This window comes from Sceloporus undulatus, chromosome 6 (assembly GCF_019175285.1).
Source record: "Sceloporus undulatus isolate JIND9_A2432 ecotype Alabama chromosome 6, SceUnd_v1.1, whole genome shotgun sequence".
Taxonomy (NCBI): domain Eukaryota; kingdom Metazoa; phylum Chordata; class Lepidosauria; order Squamata; family Phrynosomatidae; genus Sceloporus; species Sceloporus undulatus.
This window is the reverse complement of record NC_056527.1, coordinates 81,778,909-81,802,612: the sequence shown is the minus strand read 5'-3', so window position 1 is coordinate 81,802,612 and position 23,704 is coordinate 81,778,909. Positions and strand designations below refer to the sequence as shown.

General features: G+C 41.5%; 1 protein-coding gene across 2 annotated transcripts in view; it reads right to left on the bottom strand.

Moving 5' to 3' along the window:
* Positions 1 to 4,302: 4,302 nt before the first annotated feature.
* WNK4 (WNK lysine deficient protein kinase 4) overlaps positions 4,303 to 23,704 on the bottom strand; it is a 47,784-nt gene continuing 28,382 nt past the window's right edge. Inside the window, exons 6-20 of one of the 2 annotated variants that reach the window (XM_042471897.1) lie at positions 22,338 to 22,557; positions 21,177 to 21,510; positions 20,017 to 20,126; positions 19,200 to 19,258; positions 18,192 to 18,333; positions 15,390 to 15,506; positions 15,124 to 15,276; positions 14,415 to 14,472; positions 13,022 to 13,174; positions 11,488 to 11,999; positions 10,236 to 10,332; positions 9,424 to 9,736; positions 9,130 to 9,332; positions 7,387 to 7,487; positions 4,303 to 5,150 (exon numbers count right to left, since the gene is read on the bottom strand). In XM_042471897.1, the coding sequence (XP_042327831.1) occupies positions 5,148 to 5,150; positions 7,387 to 7,487; positions 9,130 to 9,332; positions 9,424 to 9,736; positions 10,236 to 10,332; positions 11,488 to 11,999; positions 13,022 to 13,174; positions 14,415 to 14,472; positions 15,124 to 15,276; positions 15,390 to 15,506; positions 18,192 to 18,333; positions 19,200 to 19,258; positions 20,017 to 20,126; positions 21,177 to 21,510; positions 22,338 to 22,557 (2,575 nt within the window). In that variant the 3' untranslated portion in view covers positions 4,303 to 5,147. Of the gene's footprint in view, positions 5,151 to 7,386; positions 7,488 to 9,129; positions 9,333 to 9,423; positions 9,737 to 10,235; positions 10,336 to 11,487; positions 12,000 to 13,021; positions 13,175 to 14,414; positions 14,473 to 15,123; positions 15,277 to 15,389; positions 15,507 to 18,191; positions 18,334 to 19,199; positions 19,259 to 20,016; positions 20,127 to 21,176; positions 21,511 to 22,337; positions 22,558 to 23,704 lie in introns of both variants that reach the window. The other variant, XM_042471896.1, reaches the window with a different exon arrangement.

Below are 23,704 nucleotides of genomic sequence, written 5' to 3'. Positions count from 1 at the left end.
ATAGTTTAACTGTGTACTGTGAAGATTTTTACCTGTCCTGCATATCCCACCATTCTGCTTCATTGAATGACTCCTACTTGTTCTGAGAGGGAGAAAAAAAGTATGTTTATCCACTTTCTCCTCATTACTCATAATTTTGCATATCACTGTCATGTCTTTGCTTTACTGCCTGTAAAGCTGTAAAGCAGCCCCATATGCTATCTTCCTCACAGCTCCTTGATTATTTTGGTTGCCATTTTCTGCTCTTTTTCTAACTGCAATACAACTTTTTGAGGTATGGTGACCAAACCTTTATATAGTATTCTAGATGTGGTCCCAATAGTAATGTATATGATTTTTATAGCAGCTGCACATTGTGTCAATGTTGTCCTTTAGCTATCCATCAACACCCCAAGGTTCTCTTTCTTGATCAGTTACTTCTAGCACAGATCCCATCAGTGTATGTGTAAATTGGGGGGAGGGGGATCTATCCCAAAATGCTAGTATGGAGATGATTTTATGAAGCTGTATTCTGCAGATTTCTGCAAAAACAAGCCACAGATTTCACTCAGATCTACTGTAGTTTCCTTATTCTTTAGCATCTTTATCATCTAACAAACCATCTGGTTTCTTGCTTCTGTATTTTAATAATACTTTATTTTTGCTCTTGGTATTACAGTTGGCCCTCCACATTTGCAGCTTTGACTTTTGTGAATTTGACTATTTGTGGTTTTGATTAATATGTTCTCTCTAGGAATCTTTAGGTCCTCCAGCTCAATTCTGCCAGAAGTTGGTCATCGAGTTGTGTTGGACAAATATAGGTATACCTATAGAAAACACTTCTCTAGGCATTTGTAGGCCCTACAGTATGATTTTATGATGGCAGCTGTTGACCATAGAATTGCACTGGAGGACCTGGAAATTCCTAGAGGTGTTCAGTTAGGTAAAAATAGTTTTTTTAAATGTGTTTTTTCCACATTCACAGGGGTCCTTTACGCCTAACCTCAGTGAATGTGGAGGAACCATTTTATTTGTATTGTGACCCACAGTTCTTTTTGCATGCTTTATGTCTACTTGCATTTCTTTTGTAGAAGGGTGTGTTCTTCCTTCATACAAGTGGCAACCGATGTCTCCAGTATTAGTGGGCCGATGTATCCACTTTGGGTTTTAGTCCACACAAGAGATAACCAAGGTGCTAAAGTTTATCCTCAAAATATGTTCCCCACCTTGAATAGCTCCTCTCTGAATACTCGTCTTTTTACTAACAGCTGCCTTGACATAACTTATTGGACACCTCTTGGACTTACTTGTACCTGAAGTATACATTCTAGTTGAACTTTTATTATTATTGTTTGGATAATTGCCATGTGTTCTGGAGAGATTTGATATTTGACTTTCCTTCACAACTTCCTTTTTAAAATCATTATCCTTCCTGCAATTTATGTTCTGCTTCCTTGGTAATTTTCCACTTGCAGGTAAGTTAAGTTTGACAATTCTGTGATTATTGTTTCAATTCTGTTCATCTTACACCTGGTCCCAGACATTTCTTAGTATCAATCAAAGTGAATGGGGGTAGAAAGTAAATGGGGACTAAGAAGCAAATTTACTCATTTAGCTCTGGGTCAGAATGATTTTCAGAGAAATGCTTCACATGGAATCCTAAACATGGATCAATAGGCACACCTGACCTATCTTAAATACCACAAGGGAGAAGTCAGAATAATATAGGTCCCAGCCATCTTCAAAGACTGAGATCCCACATTGCCTACTTAATTACAAATGTGTAACTAGAAGCCAAACTCCATCACGTTTCCTCATGAGAGCCTCCCTTACTGCTGGGAAGGGGCTGCAAATGTCATCCTGCTGCACCCTTCTGTCCAGTAGAACAGACCTCTTGCTTGGTGTGGCTGATGGCTGTTAAGATAGGTTTGGAGAAGGCATTTACAATTCAGGCAACAGCAGCACAGTTGTGACTATGTAGTAACAGTGATTATGAAGCAATTACAGAACTGTAACCAGGTCATGAAACTGTAACTGCAATACAGAATGCTAGCCCACGAGTTCAGAATTTTGAAAACATCCTAAAAAGTGTGGTTAAAAAAAGTTATGCAATGTAAAGCACTGGTAAAACAAAATAATTCTTTCACAAAAAGATTAAATTTAAGGCTATGTGTTATTTTAGTATTGTGAGGGATTTTTACCATAGGCAGTCTCCTCTTCGGACATTCCTTTTCAAAAGGTAAAAGTGCTGAAATGTGTCAGTTTCAGTTAGCATTGGATTTGCACAGCAACTGTGTTGGCAGTACATCTGACAGAAGTATTACCAATATACAGGTTTTAATGAGCTGTAGATTAAAATCTGAAGGCCCTTCTTCAAAGGAAGCCTTCGAGGTGGGGTTCTGGTGAGCTGGAAAAGTGCATTCAACCCAGTGATAGATTTTACATCCATTTGACAAGACTGTTCTGCTTTGAAACCATTTTGAAAAATTGGAATAGATCTCCTTGCCCCTACAGCAGGAATCCAGTGACTTCATCAAAATAATCAACTGAACATGTTCTATCAACAAAGGGAAGAACTCTTGTAAACTTTGGACAGTTCAGTTCCAGGTTGACATCTTTTGTGTGTGCTGTTTTCACAGCTGTATTGCTGTTATTGTCTTACAAGTGCTGTTTGGAGCAAGTAAATCATTAAAGCAGTAGCTGGCCCAGAGCCAGGCAAGGCATCTGTCAAAAGCACACTTCTCTAAGAGGCTTAAGGGAACGAAGGGAATTTTCCATTTAGTTAAAACTTGCCCATTTTCTGCAATTCAAGCTTCAACAGCCTACCAAGGATCCAACTGTAATTTCAGCACAGGAGTAGTTTAAAGAAGGCCAGAACAGTTGTATATGTTAAACTTATTAATACTAGCTGCCCGAGAAAGCGGAGCTTGTTGATACAGAAGATAACAATCTGTCTCTTCTGGGCTACATTTAGAACCCTTTGTTACATTACCTCTATTGGCACACTAACCTTGCCTTTCTGTCCAGTCCATTTATTCTCCTGACCGTTTGAGCTTTTATTGCTCAAGTATCTGTAATAATTGTATAGCATGACAGTGAAGTTAAAATTTCCCTTCTTGCAACCTTGTGAAGATGGTTCCTTTAAAAACTTTTGCTTGAGAAGAGCTGAGCAACTACACATTCACCCATGTACCAAAATGCTGTGAAATTCTTAAGGCAGCTATAATATTCTTTTGTGATCTATTGAATTGTTATTTTAAGAATATTTGTAATAACATAGGGTTTTGTTTTTTTAAATCTGAAGCCAAGTACTGTATTGTATCTGACCAAAGCAATACTCCCTCTGATGGGTTTCTTTCTGGAGGCTTGAAGTGTTAGGTAGAGATTGTTTGGGTCTGGCTATTGTCTTCTGCATCCAGCTTTTTAAGGTAAACGGTGATAACATAAAAAGAGCTGTGCTGGATCAGACCAAAGGTCTATCCAATCCAGAATTTTGTCTCCACAGTGGCTCATTGGTTGCCTTTGGGAAGCCTACAAACAGGATTCAGGTTTGGTATGTTCTCCAGCACCATACTGATTTTGAAGAGAGTATATAAGCCAGTGTGACTAGCTGATACTGATATCCCAACCTGTATATTGCTAAACCATGGGATCATGTTCCAGTCTGCGCCAGATGTATGCTTTCATATTTATAAAAAGACCCTCAAACCACCTCAGCTCTGCTGTTATGTTAAACCATCTGTTCCAATTTGAGGAAGAACTCTTGCAAGGCCTTGTTTCTCCTCCAATTTTGGTGTATCCTGAAAAAGATGTGTCTCCTTAATACCTTTTTTTTAACCCCCCCCCCCCCACCCCATTCGGAATATAGGGTACTGTGGAGGATACCAGGGGTGGCTTTTATTGTTTAGCCAACTCATGTTCATTCATGTTAATTTACATGGGATCTAAAAGATCATGCCTTCTATTTGTAGCCCAGTGTTTCTCCACCATTGCTTTGCTCCCCCTGCCCCCGGCTTACAGAGAATCTGTTAAAGGAGAAATGATGGAATGGTGGTATAATGTCTTGATTGGAAACTAGGTGCCTTCCATCAGGAAGCATGATCAATATGGTGATCAGAATATAATGGCAGCTGACATTTAGAAGAGGGATTCTCAGGTGACTGTGTTTGGTTTTTTCCTTTGTGTTTTTCTTGTAGATACGTACTGTAGCTAAGTGTGGAATATGTATAATATTTCCTTATCTTTTGGAGCTGCTAGGAGAAACAGGAGGAACTCTTACATTAAATAATAATATCATAATCACAAAAGAACACTGAAAGAGTATCTGTTTCCCTTCCAAAGCCTATCTTTATATAAAACATGAAACATCATACACAAGGGTGAAAGCATCAGAGCTTCATTCCAAAGTGCAGATTCCTGTGCAAGTAAAGGGATGGGCCCCAAGCAGTTCATTTCCCAATCAGGGCAAGGTTTTTAAAAAGTGCAAGAGGCAATCTAGTATCGTACCATTGCTGTCAAGCGCAACAGCCTGAGGGCTAAAGCAAGAAGGAAGGCCCCAATCCCTGTAATACTGAGGGAGAGTTTGAATTTTTTTCCCCTTAAGGCAGCTGGTCAAAGATTTCCGAGCCCTTTGACCTGGCTTTACAAATGAAGCCATGCAAGGCATGGAGGGGAAACACCTGCTTAAGCCAGGTCTGGACCATTCCCTACTGTCCCAGTACATGGGCCAATCTGGCTTGGAGCCCTGACTCCATAGTAAGGCCCTGACTCCATAGTATGGGAGATCCAAAAGGCCAGATGATGTCCTGCTTCTGTTACAGTAGCATTTGTTTGCAAGAGAAACAGCAGCAAAGACATACACATCTGCACACAAAGCAACCTCAAACAGGAACTAGGCTTCTCCCTACAGCTCCAAAGTCTGTGTAGAGAAAAAAGGTAGACTGTAGTGTCATGTTGCTTCCATTTTCAGTTGCTTATTCCAAGTATGTTTCTTGGAGACTTCTCTTATTTCCACAAGGAAAAAATTGCCATATGGGGTGATGGTGGTTGGCCTCACAGCTAGAGCATAAGGCAGATGTTGCAAAGGACTCTTGGCCATGAACTTCCATCCTTCCAATGGTAGGCAATAGGCTGAGGTAGTCCACAAAGGTTTTCCACAGGCAGTCAGGCTACTAAAGAAATAAAAGAAAATATCAGAGAAATAAAATGAGTTTACAAGTATTGCCGGAGAAAGGGAATACAGTGGGCTCTCAATATCTGCAGGGGTTTGGTTCTAAGACACACACCACCCATGGATACCAAAATCTGTGGATGCTCAATTCCCATTATATACAACAGGATAGTAAAATGGTGTCCATTATATAAAACAGTACAATCAAGGGTCGCTTTTTAAAATTACGTTTTAGTGTGTGAATATATTTCCAACCGTGGTTGGCTGAATCTGCAGATTCAGAATATGTAGATATAGATGGCCAAATGTACAAGTGAGCAGGGAAATCTACTTCAACCTTAGTATTGTATTTCCATTTAAAATATGCTGAGATGGGGGGCTGAGAATGATATTGACTGAACTACTGGACAGTTAGATTTAATATGTGCTTGGAAAAAGTGGGGGGACTATAACTTCTCCACACATCTTGGATTCTGGGACTTATAGTAACTTTTCCAAGGTCTGAGCTAGATTCCATATACTGTATTCGCAACAGCATCCATGTTTAAAAAGAATCATAGGCAGGTTTATCCATGATTCTGGAACAAATGAGAACAAGTATCTTTTGTGTGCATAATTATTCTAGTGCCAGAATTTAAAATTTGGATATGGCCACTAGGTTCTGGTTTCTGTAACATAGGAGTGCAAACATAAGGGCTACATTTCTAATTCTTCAGTCCCTGAACAATATTCCCTCTGACTATATGCAAGGTTCTGTTGCTAGATTTTCACTCCATGCTGATGCACTGTTCCACATCTGTGAACCCTTTCCCTCAAGTTAGTGGGGAAAGTCAAACCTTTGTCACACTAGGCTCCTTGATGTGGGACTAGCTCTGTCTGGATGTTTGTTTTTCCCATCTCTTTTTAAAACAACTGACTGTAATTAGAGGCTTTTTAATATATTTTTTGTTCTGGTGCTATCTAAGATAAACTACTTCCTGTTAATCCATGAATATGTCATTCAGCTGCTTTCTCCTTTGAAAGCATGTTCCAAATTATTGCATTTTATTGTGTTACATAAAGTACTTAGGCAGGTCTATATGCGTAACAGTATATAGCAGGTGAGGACACTTGTACTGTACCAGCCCTAGATCTATTGCTGGGTGTGGTTTGAGGTCAGCACACAGGTGCAGCAGATAGTGTCCTAGCTAAAAGGCACACGGCAAGTGATGTACAGTACTTGCCATGTGCTCATCAGATGTCCCCAGCACATCTTCCATAATGTATATAGCTATTCATGATCCTGCTTGCAAATGGCACATTCAGGATTTGTTGTTTGTTTGTTATCTATGTAAAACTGTTTGCATCCCACCTATTCTCCAAAGATTTCCAGACTGCTCACATTAAATAAATATTTATCAATTAAAAAGAAAATAGCATAAAAAGAAAAGCAGATGCAGAAAGAAACAGTCCACAGCAATAACAGAATTAAAAAATAGTAAAAACTGACCGAAACAGCAAGTAGAAATTACTCCAGTGAAGACCTTCCTAAAAAGGAAGATCTTCACCAACTTTCAGAAAGTTGTGAATAAGGAAATGAAACAGACCCCCCCCCTCTGGACAGGTGTTCCAGAGGCTGGGTGCAGTCACTGATACGGCCCTCTACCTACACCCCACTAAATATACGTCCAAAGTTTGGGGGGTATACAAGAAACTCTAAATATGATCTTCAAAGGCAGGAAACATAGCATAGGTGACAGCAGTCCATCCAATATCCTGCTCATAAATCTAGAACTTTCAAGATTAGTACCAGTTCCTCAAGTTGTGCCCAGAAACAAATTGGAAGTCAGTGCAGCATTTCGGCCATAGCAGTCAGTCACCAGCCCTCTTTAAAAAGTCACACTGATGCATTCTGGACCAGTTGGTGTTTCTGAATCGTCTTCAGAGGCAGTCCTGTGTAGCGTCTGTTGCAATAATTTAGACATGATGTAATGTGTCATCCTGGCCAGATCTACATTCTTCAGGAATGGTTTCCTGGGTTTCTGGTTATTATCATCCACATGCTGACTGACCAAGTTTGGGAATAGAATATAAAACCATATTCCAGCCATCCACAGGGTACATAAATAATGTCACCTTTTCTCCTAAGAATAGTCAAGCCAGAAGGGCTGTACTGGCTTTGTCTGTCCAACATGGACAAGTTAAGCTCTGGATAAGGGCACACAATCACACTGTGATCCTTCTAGGCCATGCCTTACCATGCATCCAATATCACTGGCGAACTTCACACCCTTGGTTTGCCGCTGCTCCTGGGATGTGTTGCTGGTACCGCCACTCACAGAATTCCTTCTCATGATACCTGTAGGGACAACCATCATGTGAGTGTGGGACTATTCTAGAGAGGATCAAAATCATAATACAGTTACCATTATAGAAGAAAAATGACTTAAGGAAGTGAGAGAATTCTGTAACATCTCACTTATTAAGTGAATGGAATTCTTAGATCTTCTGGTTTACTCATTTTATTTCTGTAGTGCAGGGGTAGGCAACCTGCGGCCCGCGGGCCGGATGCGGCCCGGCAAGGCCTTGGGACCGGCCCCAGCCCGGTCCTGCCACCGATTGCCACCGGGGCCTTTGGCGTCTCACGCAAGGGGCATGGTGGGGCAATTGTCTATAGAAGCCTCAGAAACATGCATTTATCTTAACATTTTTTAAAAAATCAGCAAATTTTTTTGCATGTCCTCCATTTTTTATTTAAAAAGTGCCCTCTCTTTGGAAATTTTGTCCTACATTTGTCCCAGTTTATTTATTCATTTATTTGTTTAATTTTTTTTTAAATTATTTAATTATTTATTTTTTGGCTTCGTCCCCCCAGTTGTCTGAGGGACAGCAACCCGGCCCCCGGCTCAAAAGGGTTGCCTACCCCTGCTGTAGTGTATGTCCATCTACATGATACGTTATAAAGAACAAGGCTGGCAGGTCCCTACTCCAAATCTAAACATGGTCATGTGAAATAACCAAGAAGAGGAACGTAGATGGGGACAGACAGTGAAAGAACAGGAGACTGTTTCAGTTATATGTACTCCAGCTTAGTTACAAGAGGTAAAAGCATGACCCAAAGGCAATGATGACTCCTACAGTTTAGGACAGAAGAACCAGTGAGAAGGCTATTCAGGTTAAGGAAATCAATATGAAGGCTTTGCAGGCTAGCCCCAAGGAATACTGTTAAGTTGATTCACACAGCTATGTAGGACACCAAAACAGTACAGTACACTGCTGATGCTAAGGTGTTTCTGCTAGGAAAACCAAAAGTGCAGTATTTTATTTCTCCATGTAATTTAATGAAATTTTAAAAGATATATGGAGGGGCAAGGCATTTAATGAAAGACTTACTTCCAAATATACAATAAATTTAATGTTTTAAGAAAGCAGCTACTCACTATGTGGGAAGGAGAACAATTTTTTTATTATTATTTTATCAAACTTGTCTAAGCAGACAGTGTTGGTCTTTTTAAGGCTTTTAAATTAGGAAGAGTTTGTGAGAAAACAGATGCTGACACAGCTATAGCTTTATTATTCTGAGGAACAAGTTTTCTTCAGTCATCCATTAAATACACACCTGCTTATTAAGAGAAGCAGAACCAAAAGCTGTGCATGCAATACTAGCAATGCCAGACACCTCTCCACAAAACCCTGCTGGAAATGGGACAAAAGTTTGTTATTTTGTTTTTTTAAATATCTGGGCTACACACTCCTTGACTTAAGCTGGGTGGATTTCTGGAGCTCTGCACAGCAGGTCACTTTTCCAGTTAACTAGGCTTTCTCCAAATTGTTACAACTTTAATAGAATAATTCAGGCCAAAGAGTCAAATAGAGCTTCCCCCTCCCCATTTTTCCTGATCCTTGTGATACAAATCAGCTATAATCCAAGAGCTACTGAGTTTCCCCTTTAGCTTTTTTCCCCATTGCACTAGGGCAGATAAGAGGAAGCAGCAATTTACCTTGGGGCTGCACAGCATCCGAGCGTTGCAGACTGCTGCGCCGTAAAGGGTTGAAACTCCCCTTGGAGAGGCGGCGTTGGCGGCTGGAGAGCATGGTGGCAGATGACACAATTCCAGCAGGTGGCACCTTGCCCAGGCGGGCATAGAGATCCTCTATCTCCTGCTTCTGCCGGGCCTGAAGTGCTTCTACTTCAGAGAGATGCCTAAGAGAAAATGGGAAGGAAAAGGATATGTCAAGTCAAGGAGGGGTCTGGGGAAAGGGCCCTTTAGTCTCAGGAACACAGCAATGCTCACTTCTGACGCAAGTGCTGCAGCTCGTCCCAGACATCGTCATCATCACCGTTGTCTGAATCATCGCTACTTGGGTAGGATGGGCTGTGCAAATGATTCATCCAGACAAAGGGGGTGTGTGGTGGGGGCTCCACTTCTTCTTCTGCCACAGGGGTGGTGCCCTCCTCTGCTTCCTGCACTGGGGTTCCACCTGGAGACCCGCTGTCAGAGTCTGAAGTGCTTGGAGTGCTGGATTCATTGGTCTTTGGGGCTTCTTCAGGAGGTACATCCCTTGTTGGTGTCACCTGGAAGCGGCCCAGAATCTGTGGTTTGGGCTCTGTGGGCAAAGAAAATCCAATGGGAAGTTTTATTGTGGGCATGCAGTGAGATTATTTATGTTTCTGTCCCACAACAATGTTTTTGGAGAAAGCAGGACAGAGATTCCTCCATTCCTGAACCAAAATTTTCTTTAAAAATAAACCTTCAACCCTTCTGGTATACCTCCCATGTACATGCTGAGCAGAGCTGCTTCAGTTTTGTTGAGGTGTGCCTATGAGAGGCAAATCTGCCTATTAAGCTCACACCTTCCTTTGTTCCAAGTGAAACTTGATTGGAATTGCTAAGAGGACAGTGATCCTATAAAGAGAAGCCCATTTCCCATCAATTGCTACTTTGCATCATCTAAGGCACAGAAAGAGAATAGGTTTCCAAGCCTAGGGGCAAAACAGCAGTCTGTATAGGTGTTGTCTCAAGCCTCCAACACAGTTTTGCATCATGCTGCCACATCCAGACTGTGACTTAACTCTGGGTCTCACACATTCCAGAACACTCCTCACCTTCACTGATGGGTGAAAGCTGGGCTGTGAGACAGTCAGAGGCTGGTGAATCTGATACGGTTAGTTGTGATCCAGACCAGGGAGAGGTTGGAGGCACCTGCTGAGAGAAGAATGGATATATATAGCCTCTCTGAGAGCCTTTAGGGCTGAAGGGTGGGGTATAAATACTGTAAATAAATAAATAATAAATAATATTTTCCCCACTCCATATACTGTGTGCTGGGCCTTCTAATAGCATACAGCTCTGAAATCACTCTTTTGTCTGGCTAGAAGTCAGGCCTCATTAGTACATTGGATAGGCAACCAGGAATTTCTGGCCAGAGCTAGGAAAATATCCTTCCTGAAACCTTCAAGAGCCACTGCTGCCAATCAGAGCTGACAATATGAGGCCAGATGGACCAAGCGTATGACTCAGTAACCCATTTTCCTATAGTTGAATATCTCCTGCACACTCACTGTCCTCTAAGAAGCTAGCAGCAAGGGGCTGTGTGATCAAGGGCCAATTGTCTGGGCCTCAAAATTAGAACTGGCTTCATGCAATGATCTAAAGGATTCTGGGAGTTGCAGTCCACTACCCAAGTCATGTGGCTGGCCCTAATACAAACAAACAATGGGAGCTAGGAATTTTAGTGAGGCTGCCAAGCGTCCTATGGAACCGGGGTGGGGCTTGAAAGGAATGTTCCTTATTTTTAAAAGGCCATCAGTTTGTTTCTGATTTAAACAAAGTGAAAATGTTTCAATCGGAATGAAAATGTTTGCTGTCCCATTTTCAGATGTGTCAACACACTTTTAACAACCAATGTATTGTGCAGCAATAACTGTGAAGCTCATTACCAAACGAACGAACTTAAAATCATTGTCCAGAGGTGGGGGTGAAGGAGGTTTTATGTTCTAGGAAGCTAGCAATAATTTTTAGGCACCAGCCTTGAAGAAAGAAATGCTAGATGACAAAATATATATGTATTGGATTCAAGTTTCTTGAAGCCCTGGTAACTTTGATTTCATTTGTACAGGTGTGAAAGCAGTTTTTAAGGGTGCCTCATCAGTTCTTAGCCCAGGAGGGAAGTTAAATGAATCCAAGTTCAAGGCACTATCCCGGTAGCCTAGTCTAATCCACTCTTGCCTCTCTTGCTACTCTAATACAACATTGATGTTTGAAGGATAAGAAGTCAACCCTGTTTGTTTCTTCTCCCCCGCCCCCACAAACACCCTTTCACCTTACACACGCCATTCAAGCCATGCTCCAACTTACCACACTATCATCAGGCCTCCTGGGGGCTGAGGTGGCTGGGGACTGCAGGCAGCCTGGAGATGGCAATGGCTCAAATGTCCCATTGGCTAGCTGGGCTGCTTTGGTGGGTGATGCCATCTCAGGGTAGATGAAGCGCGGTGCAGTGGTTGGGTTAGGTGGGCAGAACACTGGTGACTGTGGGACTGGCGAAGTGTAGAGTGGCCCCGTCTGGGCAGGCACTGGTGGAAGAAGCGACTGGGCCATGCTCATCACGGCCAGCGAAAAAACATTGGCGAGGGAGAACAGTGGGGCAGTGGAGGGGGTCCAGAGGGGGACAGGCGGAGAGGCCATGGACACAGCAGGAGCAGCAGTGGGAATGGGTGGAGCAGTGGGTGAGGTAAGGGGCAATGGAGGGAGAAGGGGACTTGGTGGGGGGATTGGCTGAGAAAGAGGGAGAAGGTATGGAGGAGCTGTAGGCGTCATTGGCACCATGTGGTAAGATGGCCAGGTTTGCATAGGCATACTGGGGACACCTGCAAGGAGAAGTACAAAATGGCAGGTGAGTGAAGGCTGAAAGGAAAGGAAGAGGAGATAAATTGCATCCTTCTGGCAGTGTTGCAAAACATACACACAGATGAGCTTGGTCTAATTTGCTCCAAGATCCCACCCTCAGAAGGCTCCTTCTTCATATTAATGAGTGTCATTTTTGCCTTGCCCCCTCCATTGTATATTCTGTACCATATAAGACTAAAATCCATGTAATGAGATTGTGAAACTTTGGTATGTTTGTACATATATATATCCATTTATTTTAAAGTATAGATTCTGCTTAAGATACTAAGATTTCAAAGAATTTAAACCATTTTAAAAAAGGAAAAGGGGGAAAGGGGGATGGAACACAATGTAAGGAGGGCAAGGAACTATGTAATTTCACTTGAGTACTACCCACCCTTCCTAAGTCACAGCTAACTCTCTGACCATACCTGGCACTCTGGTTATTATTTTTTTTTCAAATGCAGAAGAGTTTTTTTTAAATAATAATTGAATATCTAGATATTTTAGGATGTCAAATTTTAGTTTGGATCTGGATTAAGTTATACTAAACAGCAGACCTACTGAAATCAATGTGGGCCCTTGGTATCCTCTGGGGTTTGGTTCCAGGACTTGCTGTGGATTCCAAAATCCGTGGATGCTCAAGTCCCATTAAATACAATGGTCTAGTAAAATGGTGTCTCTTATATAAATTGGCAAAATCAAGATTTCCTTTTTCGAAGTAATATTTTTTTGAATATTTTCAAGCCATGGATGCTTGAACCCATGGATACGGAGGGCTTATTGCACTGATAAAGAGTTTAAATATTATTGATTTCATTGGGTCCGCTCTACGTATAACTCAAATCTGGATCCAAAGATTGTGTATACATACACATTTTTTGTCTAAATGAACCATTTGTACTATGTCAACTCATTTCATTGCTTGCACTCAGCATTTCAAAGGCCAGAAGGCCTGGCACAATATTCTATCAGACAGAAACTGGAAGTAGTTCAGTGTTACCTGTGGATGCTGTTGAAAACACAGGCAGCCCAAAAGTCTGTGTGCTTGATGGAGGAGCTATGGAGTTAAAAGGCTCATTCTCAGAGGGAGCATCCACCAGTGACAGTTGGGAAGGGGATGATACAGACTGTCCAGGACTGGAGCAACCAAAATCTGAAATAAGAAGGATTTTAAACTTTAGACTTCATGAGCACTAAGGTAATTAATCACAAACATGGAACCTTCCCCACTTTATAGCCTAGCCTTGTTTCTAATGAACTATTTCAGCGGTTCACAAACTGAGTGCTGTACTATATAGTGTGAAAAGGTCTTTAAAGTCTAATGGAAAAGACACACACTTTAAGGAATTTTAAGATGAGAAATTTAAGTACCAGAACTAAAGTTTACTGTCCTTTCACACACACTTCTAGTTACCGCAAGCTTCCTTTACTTTAGCATGATAATTATGGTCAGTGGAGTCATTTTGTTACTATTGTTACCTCAAACAATTGAAAGTCAAGGAGCTTCATTAGTTTACCACAAATCATCCAGAGATCTACCTGTAGATCTTGGATGCTTTGCACATCTGTTCTGGAATCCTAGGCGGGACTGTAATTATGTAAATCAGAATGTGTAAATCAACTGAAATGAGGACTGGAATCTGGAAACATTCACCCTTTCATAAGACCTCTCTAGCAAAGCACTGTTCTGCACAGCAGCCAACCAAATGCATCTTGACAGTAAGAGCTGTTCAACAGTGGAACAAGCTTTTTCGGAGGGTGGTGGAGTCTCCTTCCTTGGAGGTCTTTAAACAGAGGCTGGATGGCCATCTGTCAGGGATGCTTTGATTGTGAGTTCCTGCATGGTAAGGGGGTTGGACTGGATGGACCTTATGGTCTCTTCCAACTCTATGATTCTATGATTCTATTCTAGTAGCCACTGATAGTCTTAAATTCCAAAAATTCATTTTTTAAAGCTACCCAGGTTCATGACCTTTGCCACATCCTGTGGAATCAAATCATCAGTTTTATTCTCTGTGTGAAGAAATGCTTTCTTTTGCCTGTTTTAAATCACCTCTCATTCAGCTTCACTGGATATATGGGATGCTAACATTATGAGAAAGAAAGAGAGAGAGAAACAACCTTTGGCTTTCCCCATTCCATACATGTCTATCATGCCTCCACTTACTCCCCTTATCTCTAACCTTGACACCCCACATGTTGCAACTTTTCTTCACAGAGGTTACCCCAGTTCCTTGACTATATTAAGCTCCCTTTTCTGCATCTTTTCTAGTTCACCAATATTCTTTATGAGCAGATAATTTTATACAATGTTCCAAATCAGGTTACATGGCAGATTTACATAATAGTGTCTGAATGTTAATCTAGGATAGTGCTATTGATGAATTACATACCACTAAGAGATGATGATGAAGAGATGGAATGTGAGAGGTCTTGTAGTGGTAGTTCACTCTAAAAAGAGAAAGGGGGAAAATATTTTCATTGGACAAGGGAAACAAAGACACCATTATTCTCCCTTCTCCAGAATCCATACAGACAAAAGAATAAGAGGACTCTCTGGAAGACACCTACATGGAACAACAGCATACATTCTGAACTAGGGATTCAGCCCTAGAATGTGTATATACTGTTGCTGCTAATACCATTACTATTACTTCTGATTTCGTTTGCCTTTCCATAGAAGGACTACACCTATTTGGAATTAATGAGAAGGAATTTGGTTTTTAGACAGGCTTGAACGCTAATCTTTGCCGAGGCAATAAATAGATAAATAAATATATAACGAGGTACTAAAAAAATGGCACCAGCATTTCTGGGCTTGAGGTAAGGGGACACCTAGCAAGTGAAGGAAAAAGCCACTTAAAGCTGTGGGAAGATGGATGCAACAGTACTCTACTGACCAAGGAGGTGGGGGAGAAAGGAATGTAAATTTGCTGTCTGTTAGAAAAACATCTACTGACAAAGCACTTCTTTATGCCTAGATAGTATTCTGGACCTCTGTTTAGGGCATTGCAACCACAGAAGTGCAGAGAGGAAACATCCAGAGAGATTTGTTGGCTGGCTGTCTTAATTCCCCAAGGCTTCCGTGATTCTGTCACTTACTGAGAGCACACTGGCAGCTGGTGGCACCTCAGAACTACCCAGAGCCCCCTGGTCTTTGTTTGAGCGCAAGACAGTTTCCACACGTTGGATAATATCACGGATTCGCTGGATGAATCCATCTTGTTCAGATTTTAGGATGAACTCTCTGGCAACCTGGAGAGGGCAAGAATACAATAGGGGCAGCAGTTAGAGACAGAATTCAGGAGATCAAATTCTGCTACAAACCACCACCTCTGCTTAAGTTAAAAACAAAAACATATCATTACCATGACAGCTGCAATTTCCTCAGGGCTGTCTCCATCCAGGTCAAATTTGAAGGTCACCATCTTGTTATTATATGTTTGTAGTTGACACTCAACCACCCGATCATTCTGGTCTGGCACCTGTAGACACAAGGAATTGACATTAGGCTTGTGATTTTGTAGTATGTACATGTATATGGATATACAAATACTATACAAATGCATGTGAAGTAAGCAGCAAAACCTATTTCTTGATAGATCTGGAACCTCTACAGGATATAAAAATGTGATTATGTCCTCTTTAGTCCTTAAAAATGGTTGTCATTTCATAGAATCATAGAATCATAGAATTGGAAGAGACCGCAAGGGCCATCCAGTCCAACCCCCTGCCATGCAGGAAATCCAAATCAAAGCATCCCCGACAGATGGCCATCCATCCTCTGCTTAAAGACGTCCAAGGAGGAAGACTCCACTACACTACGAGGAAGGAGTTTGTTCCACTGTCGAACAGCCCTTACTGTCAGGAAGTTCTTCCTAATGTTGAGGTGGAATCTCTTTTCCTGGAGCTCGCATCCATTGTTCCTGGACCTGTTCTCTGGAGCAGCAGAAAACAAGCTTGCTCCCTCCTCAATATGACATCCCTTCAAATATTTAAACAGGGCTATCATATCACCTCTTAACCTTCTTTTCTCCAGGCATTTGCACCCAAGAAAGTTTCTTATTGGGCTGTTTGCTTTGGTATATTTGTCATGGTTGTATATTTTTAACTTCCTGTATATACTCACGTATAAGTCTAGAAATTTTAGTCAAATAATTGACCCCCCAAAAAACTGAATTGATGTATCTAGATTCAATGTAAGTACTGAACTTTAACTCTTTTAAAATAAAACAATCCCCCAATTCCGTGGTAGAAGAGATGGTTTGCAAATTACATTATCCTAACCTTGACTTGATGAAATTCAAAGATATAGCCTTGTTAATCTGGAAAATCAGTATGCAAAGGGATCTTGCAACATTTTGAGGTTAACTAAAGAGAGAAGTTGGTATCAAGAGCTTTTGTAGACTTGAGCCTCCTTCCTCAGATGCATGCATCACAAGTCTGAGAAACCTGATGCTACCAACTTTCAGTTAATCTCAAAGGTTCTACAAGATCCACTTGAATTGATAGGAAGAGATGAGTCCACCTGATGGGTCCTTAAGCCATTTATGGTTTAAAAAGTATGTGCCCTACTACATGCCTGTCTACCTGCCAATCTATCTAGCTAACGTTATTTATTTATGTATTTTCACTGCTTATAATGAGTAAGATGAATTTCTGTATAATCAGTCACAGGGCCATTTCTCACTACACAATTATAGCACTATGATTCCATTTTTAACTGCCATGGTACTGTCCTATGGAATCCTGGGATTTGCAGATTAGGCAGGGGCATTTAGAATTCTCAGCCAAAATTCTCTAGTGCCTCACCAAATTACAAACCTCAGGATTTCACAGGATGCAGCCATGTCAGTTAAACCAGAATCATAACTGAGTTATGTTTTACTTTATCTAAAGGAATACTCTATAAAAGCAACATTAACATTAAGAGGCTTTCAAATACAACAGTGTGGTCCCACTTTGGAGCCCAGACAGCCTCAACACCCAACTTTCAGGTGTTCCCAAGAGCTGCAGTGCTCCATCATAGCTATCATTTGTGGTAACCGAAAGTGATGCTGTGCCATGCTTCTTGGAGCTGTTTTTGGAAGGTGCTCCTTCAGGACAGAGGGAAGCTAAACTGTATATTGAAGCATCCTTCAGTTGTTGTTTTCTCAAGCGTGGAGGGACTGATTTAAGAGGGAGAGGCAGGGGGATAAGTGTGGATCTCAAGGGCTACACTGGGCCCAACACAAGGGAGGACTGCAGCCTGTGTGCTATATACTTCCCACCCCTAAAATACTAGAACATAGAAGTATGTTGTTGCTAGAAACATGAAATGATAATGTACACAATTATAAAAAAGCTCTCCTAAATGAAATGGAAAATGGACAGTACTCCAGATGCTGTCAGGCCACAACTTCCAGCAGCATTAGAGTGCATAGCCAATAGGGATGAATACTGGGACTTGCAGTCCAGCATACACACATGCACACATACACTTCATAAAAAGTAGCAAGATGATTACAAGTGAAGCCACTGAAGATTTTTAAGGCCTTTAGAAAGGTGCAGATTTAGATAGTGGATTCCTTTGCTTCAAATTAGTTCACCATCACAACGCTTTATTACATTATCAGTGTATGTCTCCTTAGAAGTAAGAGGTCAATGGTACATACTCCTGTATAAATATACACAACAGTTTGCAGTCAAGAGAGACAGAATTATTCGTTTCATAGCGTGGTTATTACACCAGCAGAGTTTGCATGTAAAGCTAGCCAAATAATCCACCTTTCCAATAGAAGATGTCATGTCTTTCTGTTGCCAAGCAACAGAACTCAGTTTTAAAAAATCAAGGCCCACAAACTTAACTTCTCTCAATACTACTGGATATTACACTTGCCCCATTGGGTCTGGAATGCTGTAGTCATGAATTTCCTATATTGTAACATTTGATGAAAAAGAGATTTCCAGGAATAGCTTTCCTTCTTACATCAATAGTTTGTTTGATTGCCTTGTTGCCTTGTTTGAAGACCTTGTTCAATCAAGTACAACAATCAGACAATGAAGAAACCTAATCAAACAATTTATAGCCAGCAAATAGCTGATAAGTGAAAGATTCTGGGAATGTCCAAAAATGCAACTTGCAGTTCTTAGGATGAAGTATAGGTTGTTGCAATACAGACAAGACTCACATTCGAGATGCGCAGGCGAGATCGGGCACGACGACGCAGTAGTCTTCCAGATCCTCGCTTGGCCAGGGGCTTCACCTGATTCTCGCCTGCAGAGAGACCCTCGCAGCCATCACTCAAGCCAGATGCCACATCGGATGCATAACTGTTGGCAAATGACAGAAGTTAAAAGTGAAATTTTAGCAGCCAAAACAGCCACAGCATCATAATCACATTTCCTCAGTTTCTCGCTGCCATTTAACCTGGACTATGGAACATGATTTCAGTTAAAGAAGCTTCAACTCTTGCTCAAGGAGACAGAAGCTAAAGAAAACAAGGGCAGGAATACATATTAAGGAGGAAGTGACTATCTACCCTCTCATTCATGCCATCCTTGCTCAGGGCTGCTGCTGCACACAAGACACAATGAAAGTGGGGGAAGAGTCTGTATTATCTTCACAAAAGCTTATACATAATAATAATAATAATAATAATAATAATAATAATAATAATAATAATAATCCAGGCGGTTAACAACAGTAAAATATAAAATATGACAATTAAAAACACTTTATCCCTCCCACAATTCTCTGGGTGATGAAAAAGAGGTCAGAGTTGGGAGAGTGGTCTCATATATCATGAAGCATTATGCCCCAAATAATTCCTTGTGAATTTGATTTTATTTGCATAAACTGGGGCCTAGGGCCATTTTACACCACTGAAACATAGCACAATGATTCCACTCTAACTTCCATGGTTGCAACCTATGGAATGCTGGGGTTTGTGGTTTGGTGAGGCACTAGAAGAGCTGTCTGGTACACAATTACGAATGTTCCTCCTCAAATTGAAAACCCCAGCTCTCCAGAAGATGTTGCCATGGCTATTAAATCATAGCACTGTAATTGTGTAGTGTGCAAGGGCCCTTAATCACTACCCCACAATATGCTGGAAGTTTGGCAATGAGGAACATGTGAAAGATTTCCCCTCTTTACATTTCTCATCATAACTTCACAGCTCTAGCATCTTCCTTACCTGTCCACAGGGGAAGAGAAGTCACTATGCTGGACTGGGGTCAAACTCACAGCAATTGTCTACAGATACAAAAAAAATAGGGTTGTAAATCTCTATTTTATTCTTGCACACAAGAACAAAAAATAGCATTTTTTTCCTACCTTGCTGGGTAAGAGAACAAGAGTTCTGTATACTCTATACTCTTTCTTTCTTTACATCTTGAAACTTTTAATAAAGATTTCATGAAATGTTTTCCCCCATAGGACTCACATCTTATGCAAAAACCAATATCTTTGCACAAAAGCACTATACTTTATGCAAAACAATAGGCTGGGGTGTGTGTGTGTGTGTGTCTTTTTGCATGAAAACTTTTTTTTGTTCAAAAACCCTACATGCATTTTTTTTACAGAAAGTCCCAAAATCCCCCCCAAAACTTCAGACAAACAGCACAACAAAACAAAACAAACATTTATGCTGGTTGACTTATTTTTCCATGGAGTGTCTCTCAACATATCTTATATGTTGAGACATGTTTCCTTCTGAAGATGAGAACAGCGCTATATAAATAAAGTATAATAATAATAATGAGAAAATTTCCAACTATTCTTTATAGTCACAATAAAGAATGAATGGAGTGGAATTATAATACCAGTTCCACACTTTCCCTCTCAAAGTATTAGAGCTGTTTCTTCTAATTTGACTGCCCAGAGATTGGAAAAGTTACTGTTTGGCCTACCTGTTTGGTCATGCAGGCTGGAGGATTCTGGGAATTTTAGGGGGGGGAAGGTAACTGTTCTACATTGTGAAATCACCCCCACCAGGGGCTCCCACGACTCACCGAAGCAAAGGAGTGCTCAGGGGCAGCTGCTGGGCTAGAGAGACTCTGTGGAGTATCAGGTAAATCCACAAACCCAGAAGAACTTAGGTATTCATCAGTCTCACAGTCAGCTGTGAGGGGGAAAAAAGAGAAAGTGTTTGAAGGAGAGAGGGAAGAAAGTGATGGAAAAAGGGAAGGACCACTGGTTATTTTTCTCCAGCGTCCTAACAAAGGGTAACAGGTTGCCAGCAAAATCAGAAATGCTCTGTAGAGAGTGGTTTTAAGAACAGGGAAGCAAAGGGTCTCAGGATGCTGCGTTTCACAGCCTATGCAAATATCATAGTTTCTGCAGTATGACTGTGGAAGCAGAGAACATAACTTGCCTACACTAGGGTATATAAAAACTTGCTATAAAATTATGGTGGTCAGTGAATTCATCACAGACCTCAAGCCTCCATTCCTGTTTTACAGCCCCTGCCACTGCCAAATTTGCTGTTATTGTGTGAGACTATTGCAGGAAAACAATAACCACAGCCCTACTTTGAACAAAAGGCAAGCACTTCCTGTACACATGGATCCCTTGTGGTTCTCAAACTATCAGGCAGGATCCCCAGGGAAGGGGATAAGACTTGTTCAAGGGGGCGAGAAACTTACAGGCCCTGATTCCTCCTCCTCTGCTTCTCAAACCATTTATGTCCTAGAAGGGAAGAGAAAGCCAAGGAGGGTGCTTTGAGCCTCTGCCTGAGGGAGGAAGAGGAGGAGGAGAACTATTTCCTTGTAACATGCTAAAATATGAAGATCTCCCAGTCTGAGCCACTTCAGCTTTCTGTGATCTTCTCATTGGACAGGTGATTATAACCCCACTGCAACCCCCTAAAAAGTACACTATCCCTTTCCTTATTTCCATTTTGGTTAGCTCTGTATGCTGTGTTTTTTTGAATTTCTATCTTGTGTGTGTCATTGTACTCTGCATTTTTCTAAATAAAACCTTCTTAACTCATCCAAAACCAGAAGTCCTCCCAGTTAGTACTGCTATACACTGGTGCAAACAGTCCAAACTTTAACCAAGCCTCTTGCAAAGCTATTTCCCCCAAGATTTGAAGTAAAGCTGACAGCTGGTGGGGACCCCCCAAATCCCGTCTACCTGCTCTTTCCATTAACAGATCAATCACTGTAATTACATGTGGCAGATGAATAGCCAGGCTGAAAGTGGAAGGGCTGGTGCTGGTCGACTTCTGGCTCCTCTGGTTCTGGGGGGAAGGTTGGACCAAGGGCTGAGTCTCCAGATCCAGGTGTGGTGGGTGCTGATGGCTGGGCAGGACTGAGAGGTGTTGGGGAATCCAGATCCAGCAAATGCAGAATATCAGGAGTCATGTTTGGTGCTTGTTCATGCTGCTTCTGTACCTCCTGAGCCCGTCTGACTTTCTCACGTTGACGCTTGATGGCAAGAACACGTTCACGTACAGCTTTGGCCACCAGCTTGTAGTCTGCCTCACAGACAAAGCCTAAATCCACCTGCATGAGGGGAAGGTCCATATGGGAAAGATAGGGAGTAAGAACAGCCTGTCAGCCAAGTTTACATGTCACTATCTGGCCAGCCACAACACTATCCTGGAGCCAGGCCCTTGGGCACTGAGAGGCAGAGCCCTCTGAACCAAGACCAGTGAAATTTCCCATGGCCCAACTTGGTCATGCAAAAACGTAACTGCAAATGAGACTTTCCACATCACTGATACATATGCCTGGAACAATGGACTAAAAACATAGGGTTGCAAGGGATCTAAAGGTCCTCTATACCAACCTCCTCCCCCCCCCCAACCCAGTTGTTCTCCAGATATGTTGGGTTACAGTTCCCATCATTCCAGCCTGGATAGAGGATTCTGGGAGCTGTAGCAAAACTGTAGCTATTCTAAGCTCTGGACTGCAGTCCTACTTTTAAACTAAGCCAAGAGGCAGCCTCTGAAACCTGTGCTCAGTATGACAGATCAGCCTAGAAAGATCTAAAGGAACATGGGAGAAAATGCATCAGAGACTTTAGGGCTGTCTCTACATCAGGACTGAGAAATGTGGTTTTCCGAATGTTTTATGGTCTACAGCTCCCCTCAGTACTAGCCAGCATAGTAAATGGGGAGGGATTATGGGATTTCCAGTCCAAAACAAATGAGGGCCACAGTCACACACCAGTGATCTTAATTTTTGTGATTAGAGGAGACAGTTTTCCATTGCTGCTACATCAGTTTGAGCCCAGGCATCTCTTCTTTTTGCTCCCTTCTGCTCTGTGAGGCTTCATAATTCCTAGACTTGCTCCCCCATCCCACCCTTTGAATTACAGCATGATGTACCATTTCATGGGCAACTTCCTCAGCCACATCCTTGTAGAGCTCAAAATGGAACTCCAGGGCATTGTTGTCTTTATACTTTCCATGAAGCTTTTTCGTGTCATCCATCCTCAACCAAAGCTTCAAGTTGGACTTCACCCCATCGTCCTCCTCTGCCAGCTCCACATGGACCCCTGTGTCCTCCTGGAAGAAAGAGTGATCAAGAAGATCCTGGATGGTGTATCTGCAAAGAAGGAATGGTAAATAAAGGAGATGAGCTAATGATTAAGACCCGACAAAAAGAAGTACTGCTTGGCCCAGCACATAACTGATGTATGGAATTTGCCACCGCAAAATGTGATAATGGCAACTGGCTTAGATGGCTATAAAAAGGATTAAATTATTTTATAGAGAACAGGTCTCTCAAAGACTGATTGTCAAAGTTAGAAATGGAAAAGGAATTAGTTGGATTTGTATTTCCAAGAGGAAATATCAATTTCACACCTTACAAGACTCATGGTGGAATGCAGCAAATCTTGCCTCAGAAATCTGTACATTTGCCAGACTTGTGATGTTTTTCAGAGAACCTCATGCACACCACAATATAGAAAAGAGGTGGAATGAGATGCTGGTGAGAACGCAACAAGAGAAAGACTGACAAAACCTCACATCCCTAGTAATGATTACAATATCTAAGCTTGGAAAAGTTACTCTTCTGGACTACAACTTAACAAAATTTCTCATTAAATATAACCACTGGGTATATGGGCTACAGGCTCTGTGAGAAGTAGCCCAGAATATAACATAGCTCTAGGCTTTATGCAATCTCAAAGCTCAGAAACAGTATACTACAGGTGTATAGTGGGGTGGAGGGATAAAATGATGACATTGCTCCCTCAGATAAGAATGATCTCTCTCCAATTAATTCTTCCATCTCTAGCATTTGCAGAGTGTGAGACCCTGAAAATCACTCACACCTGGAACTTATTTGCTATGTTCGAACTCCCTTGGTCCATTTCTAAATACTCAACTGAAGATTTAAGTTATTGCAATTTGTGGACTGAAAGAAAATTTAATTGGGAGGCAGAATTCTTATTGGGAGGGGGGGCAATGCCAGTGTATCAGTTTTTGGGAAGCAATAACAGGAAATGCATATTCCCTGCAAATGATGCTTCTGGCCTTCTCAAAGGCATTTGTCAGGCTATCATGGGAAAGTTTGGTGGATGTGACAGACTATTGCTCTGGTACAGCAGGATTCTTCTTTCATGCAATTTTTAAAAACAAAAGACATATAAAAATGTGTCACACCCTTATTTGAAGCCTGATGTTGCAAACATGGATAAGAGTTCCAAAACTCAAGTTCAGTCTTTTATATTCTCTTCTCCAATTCT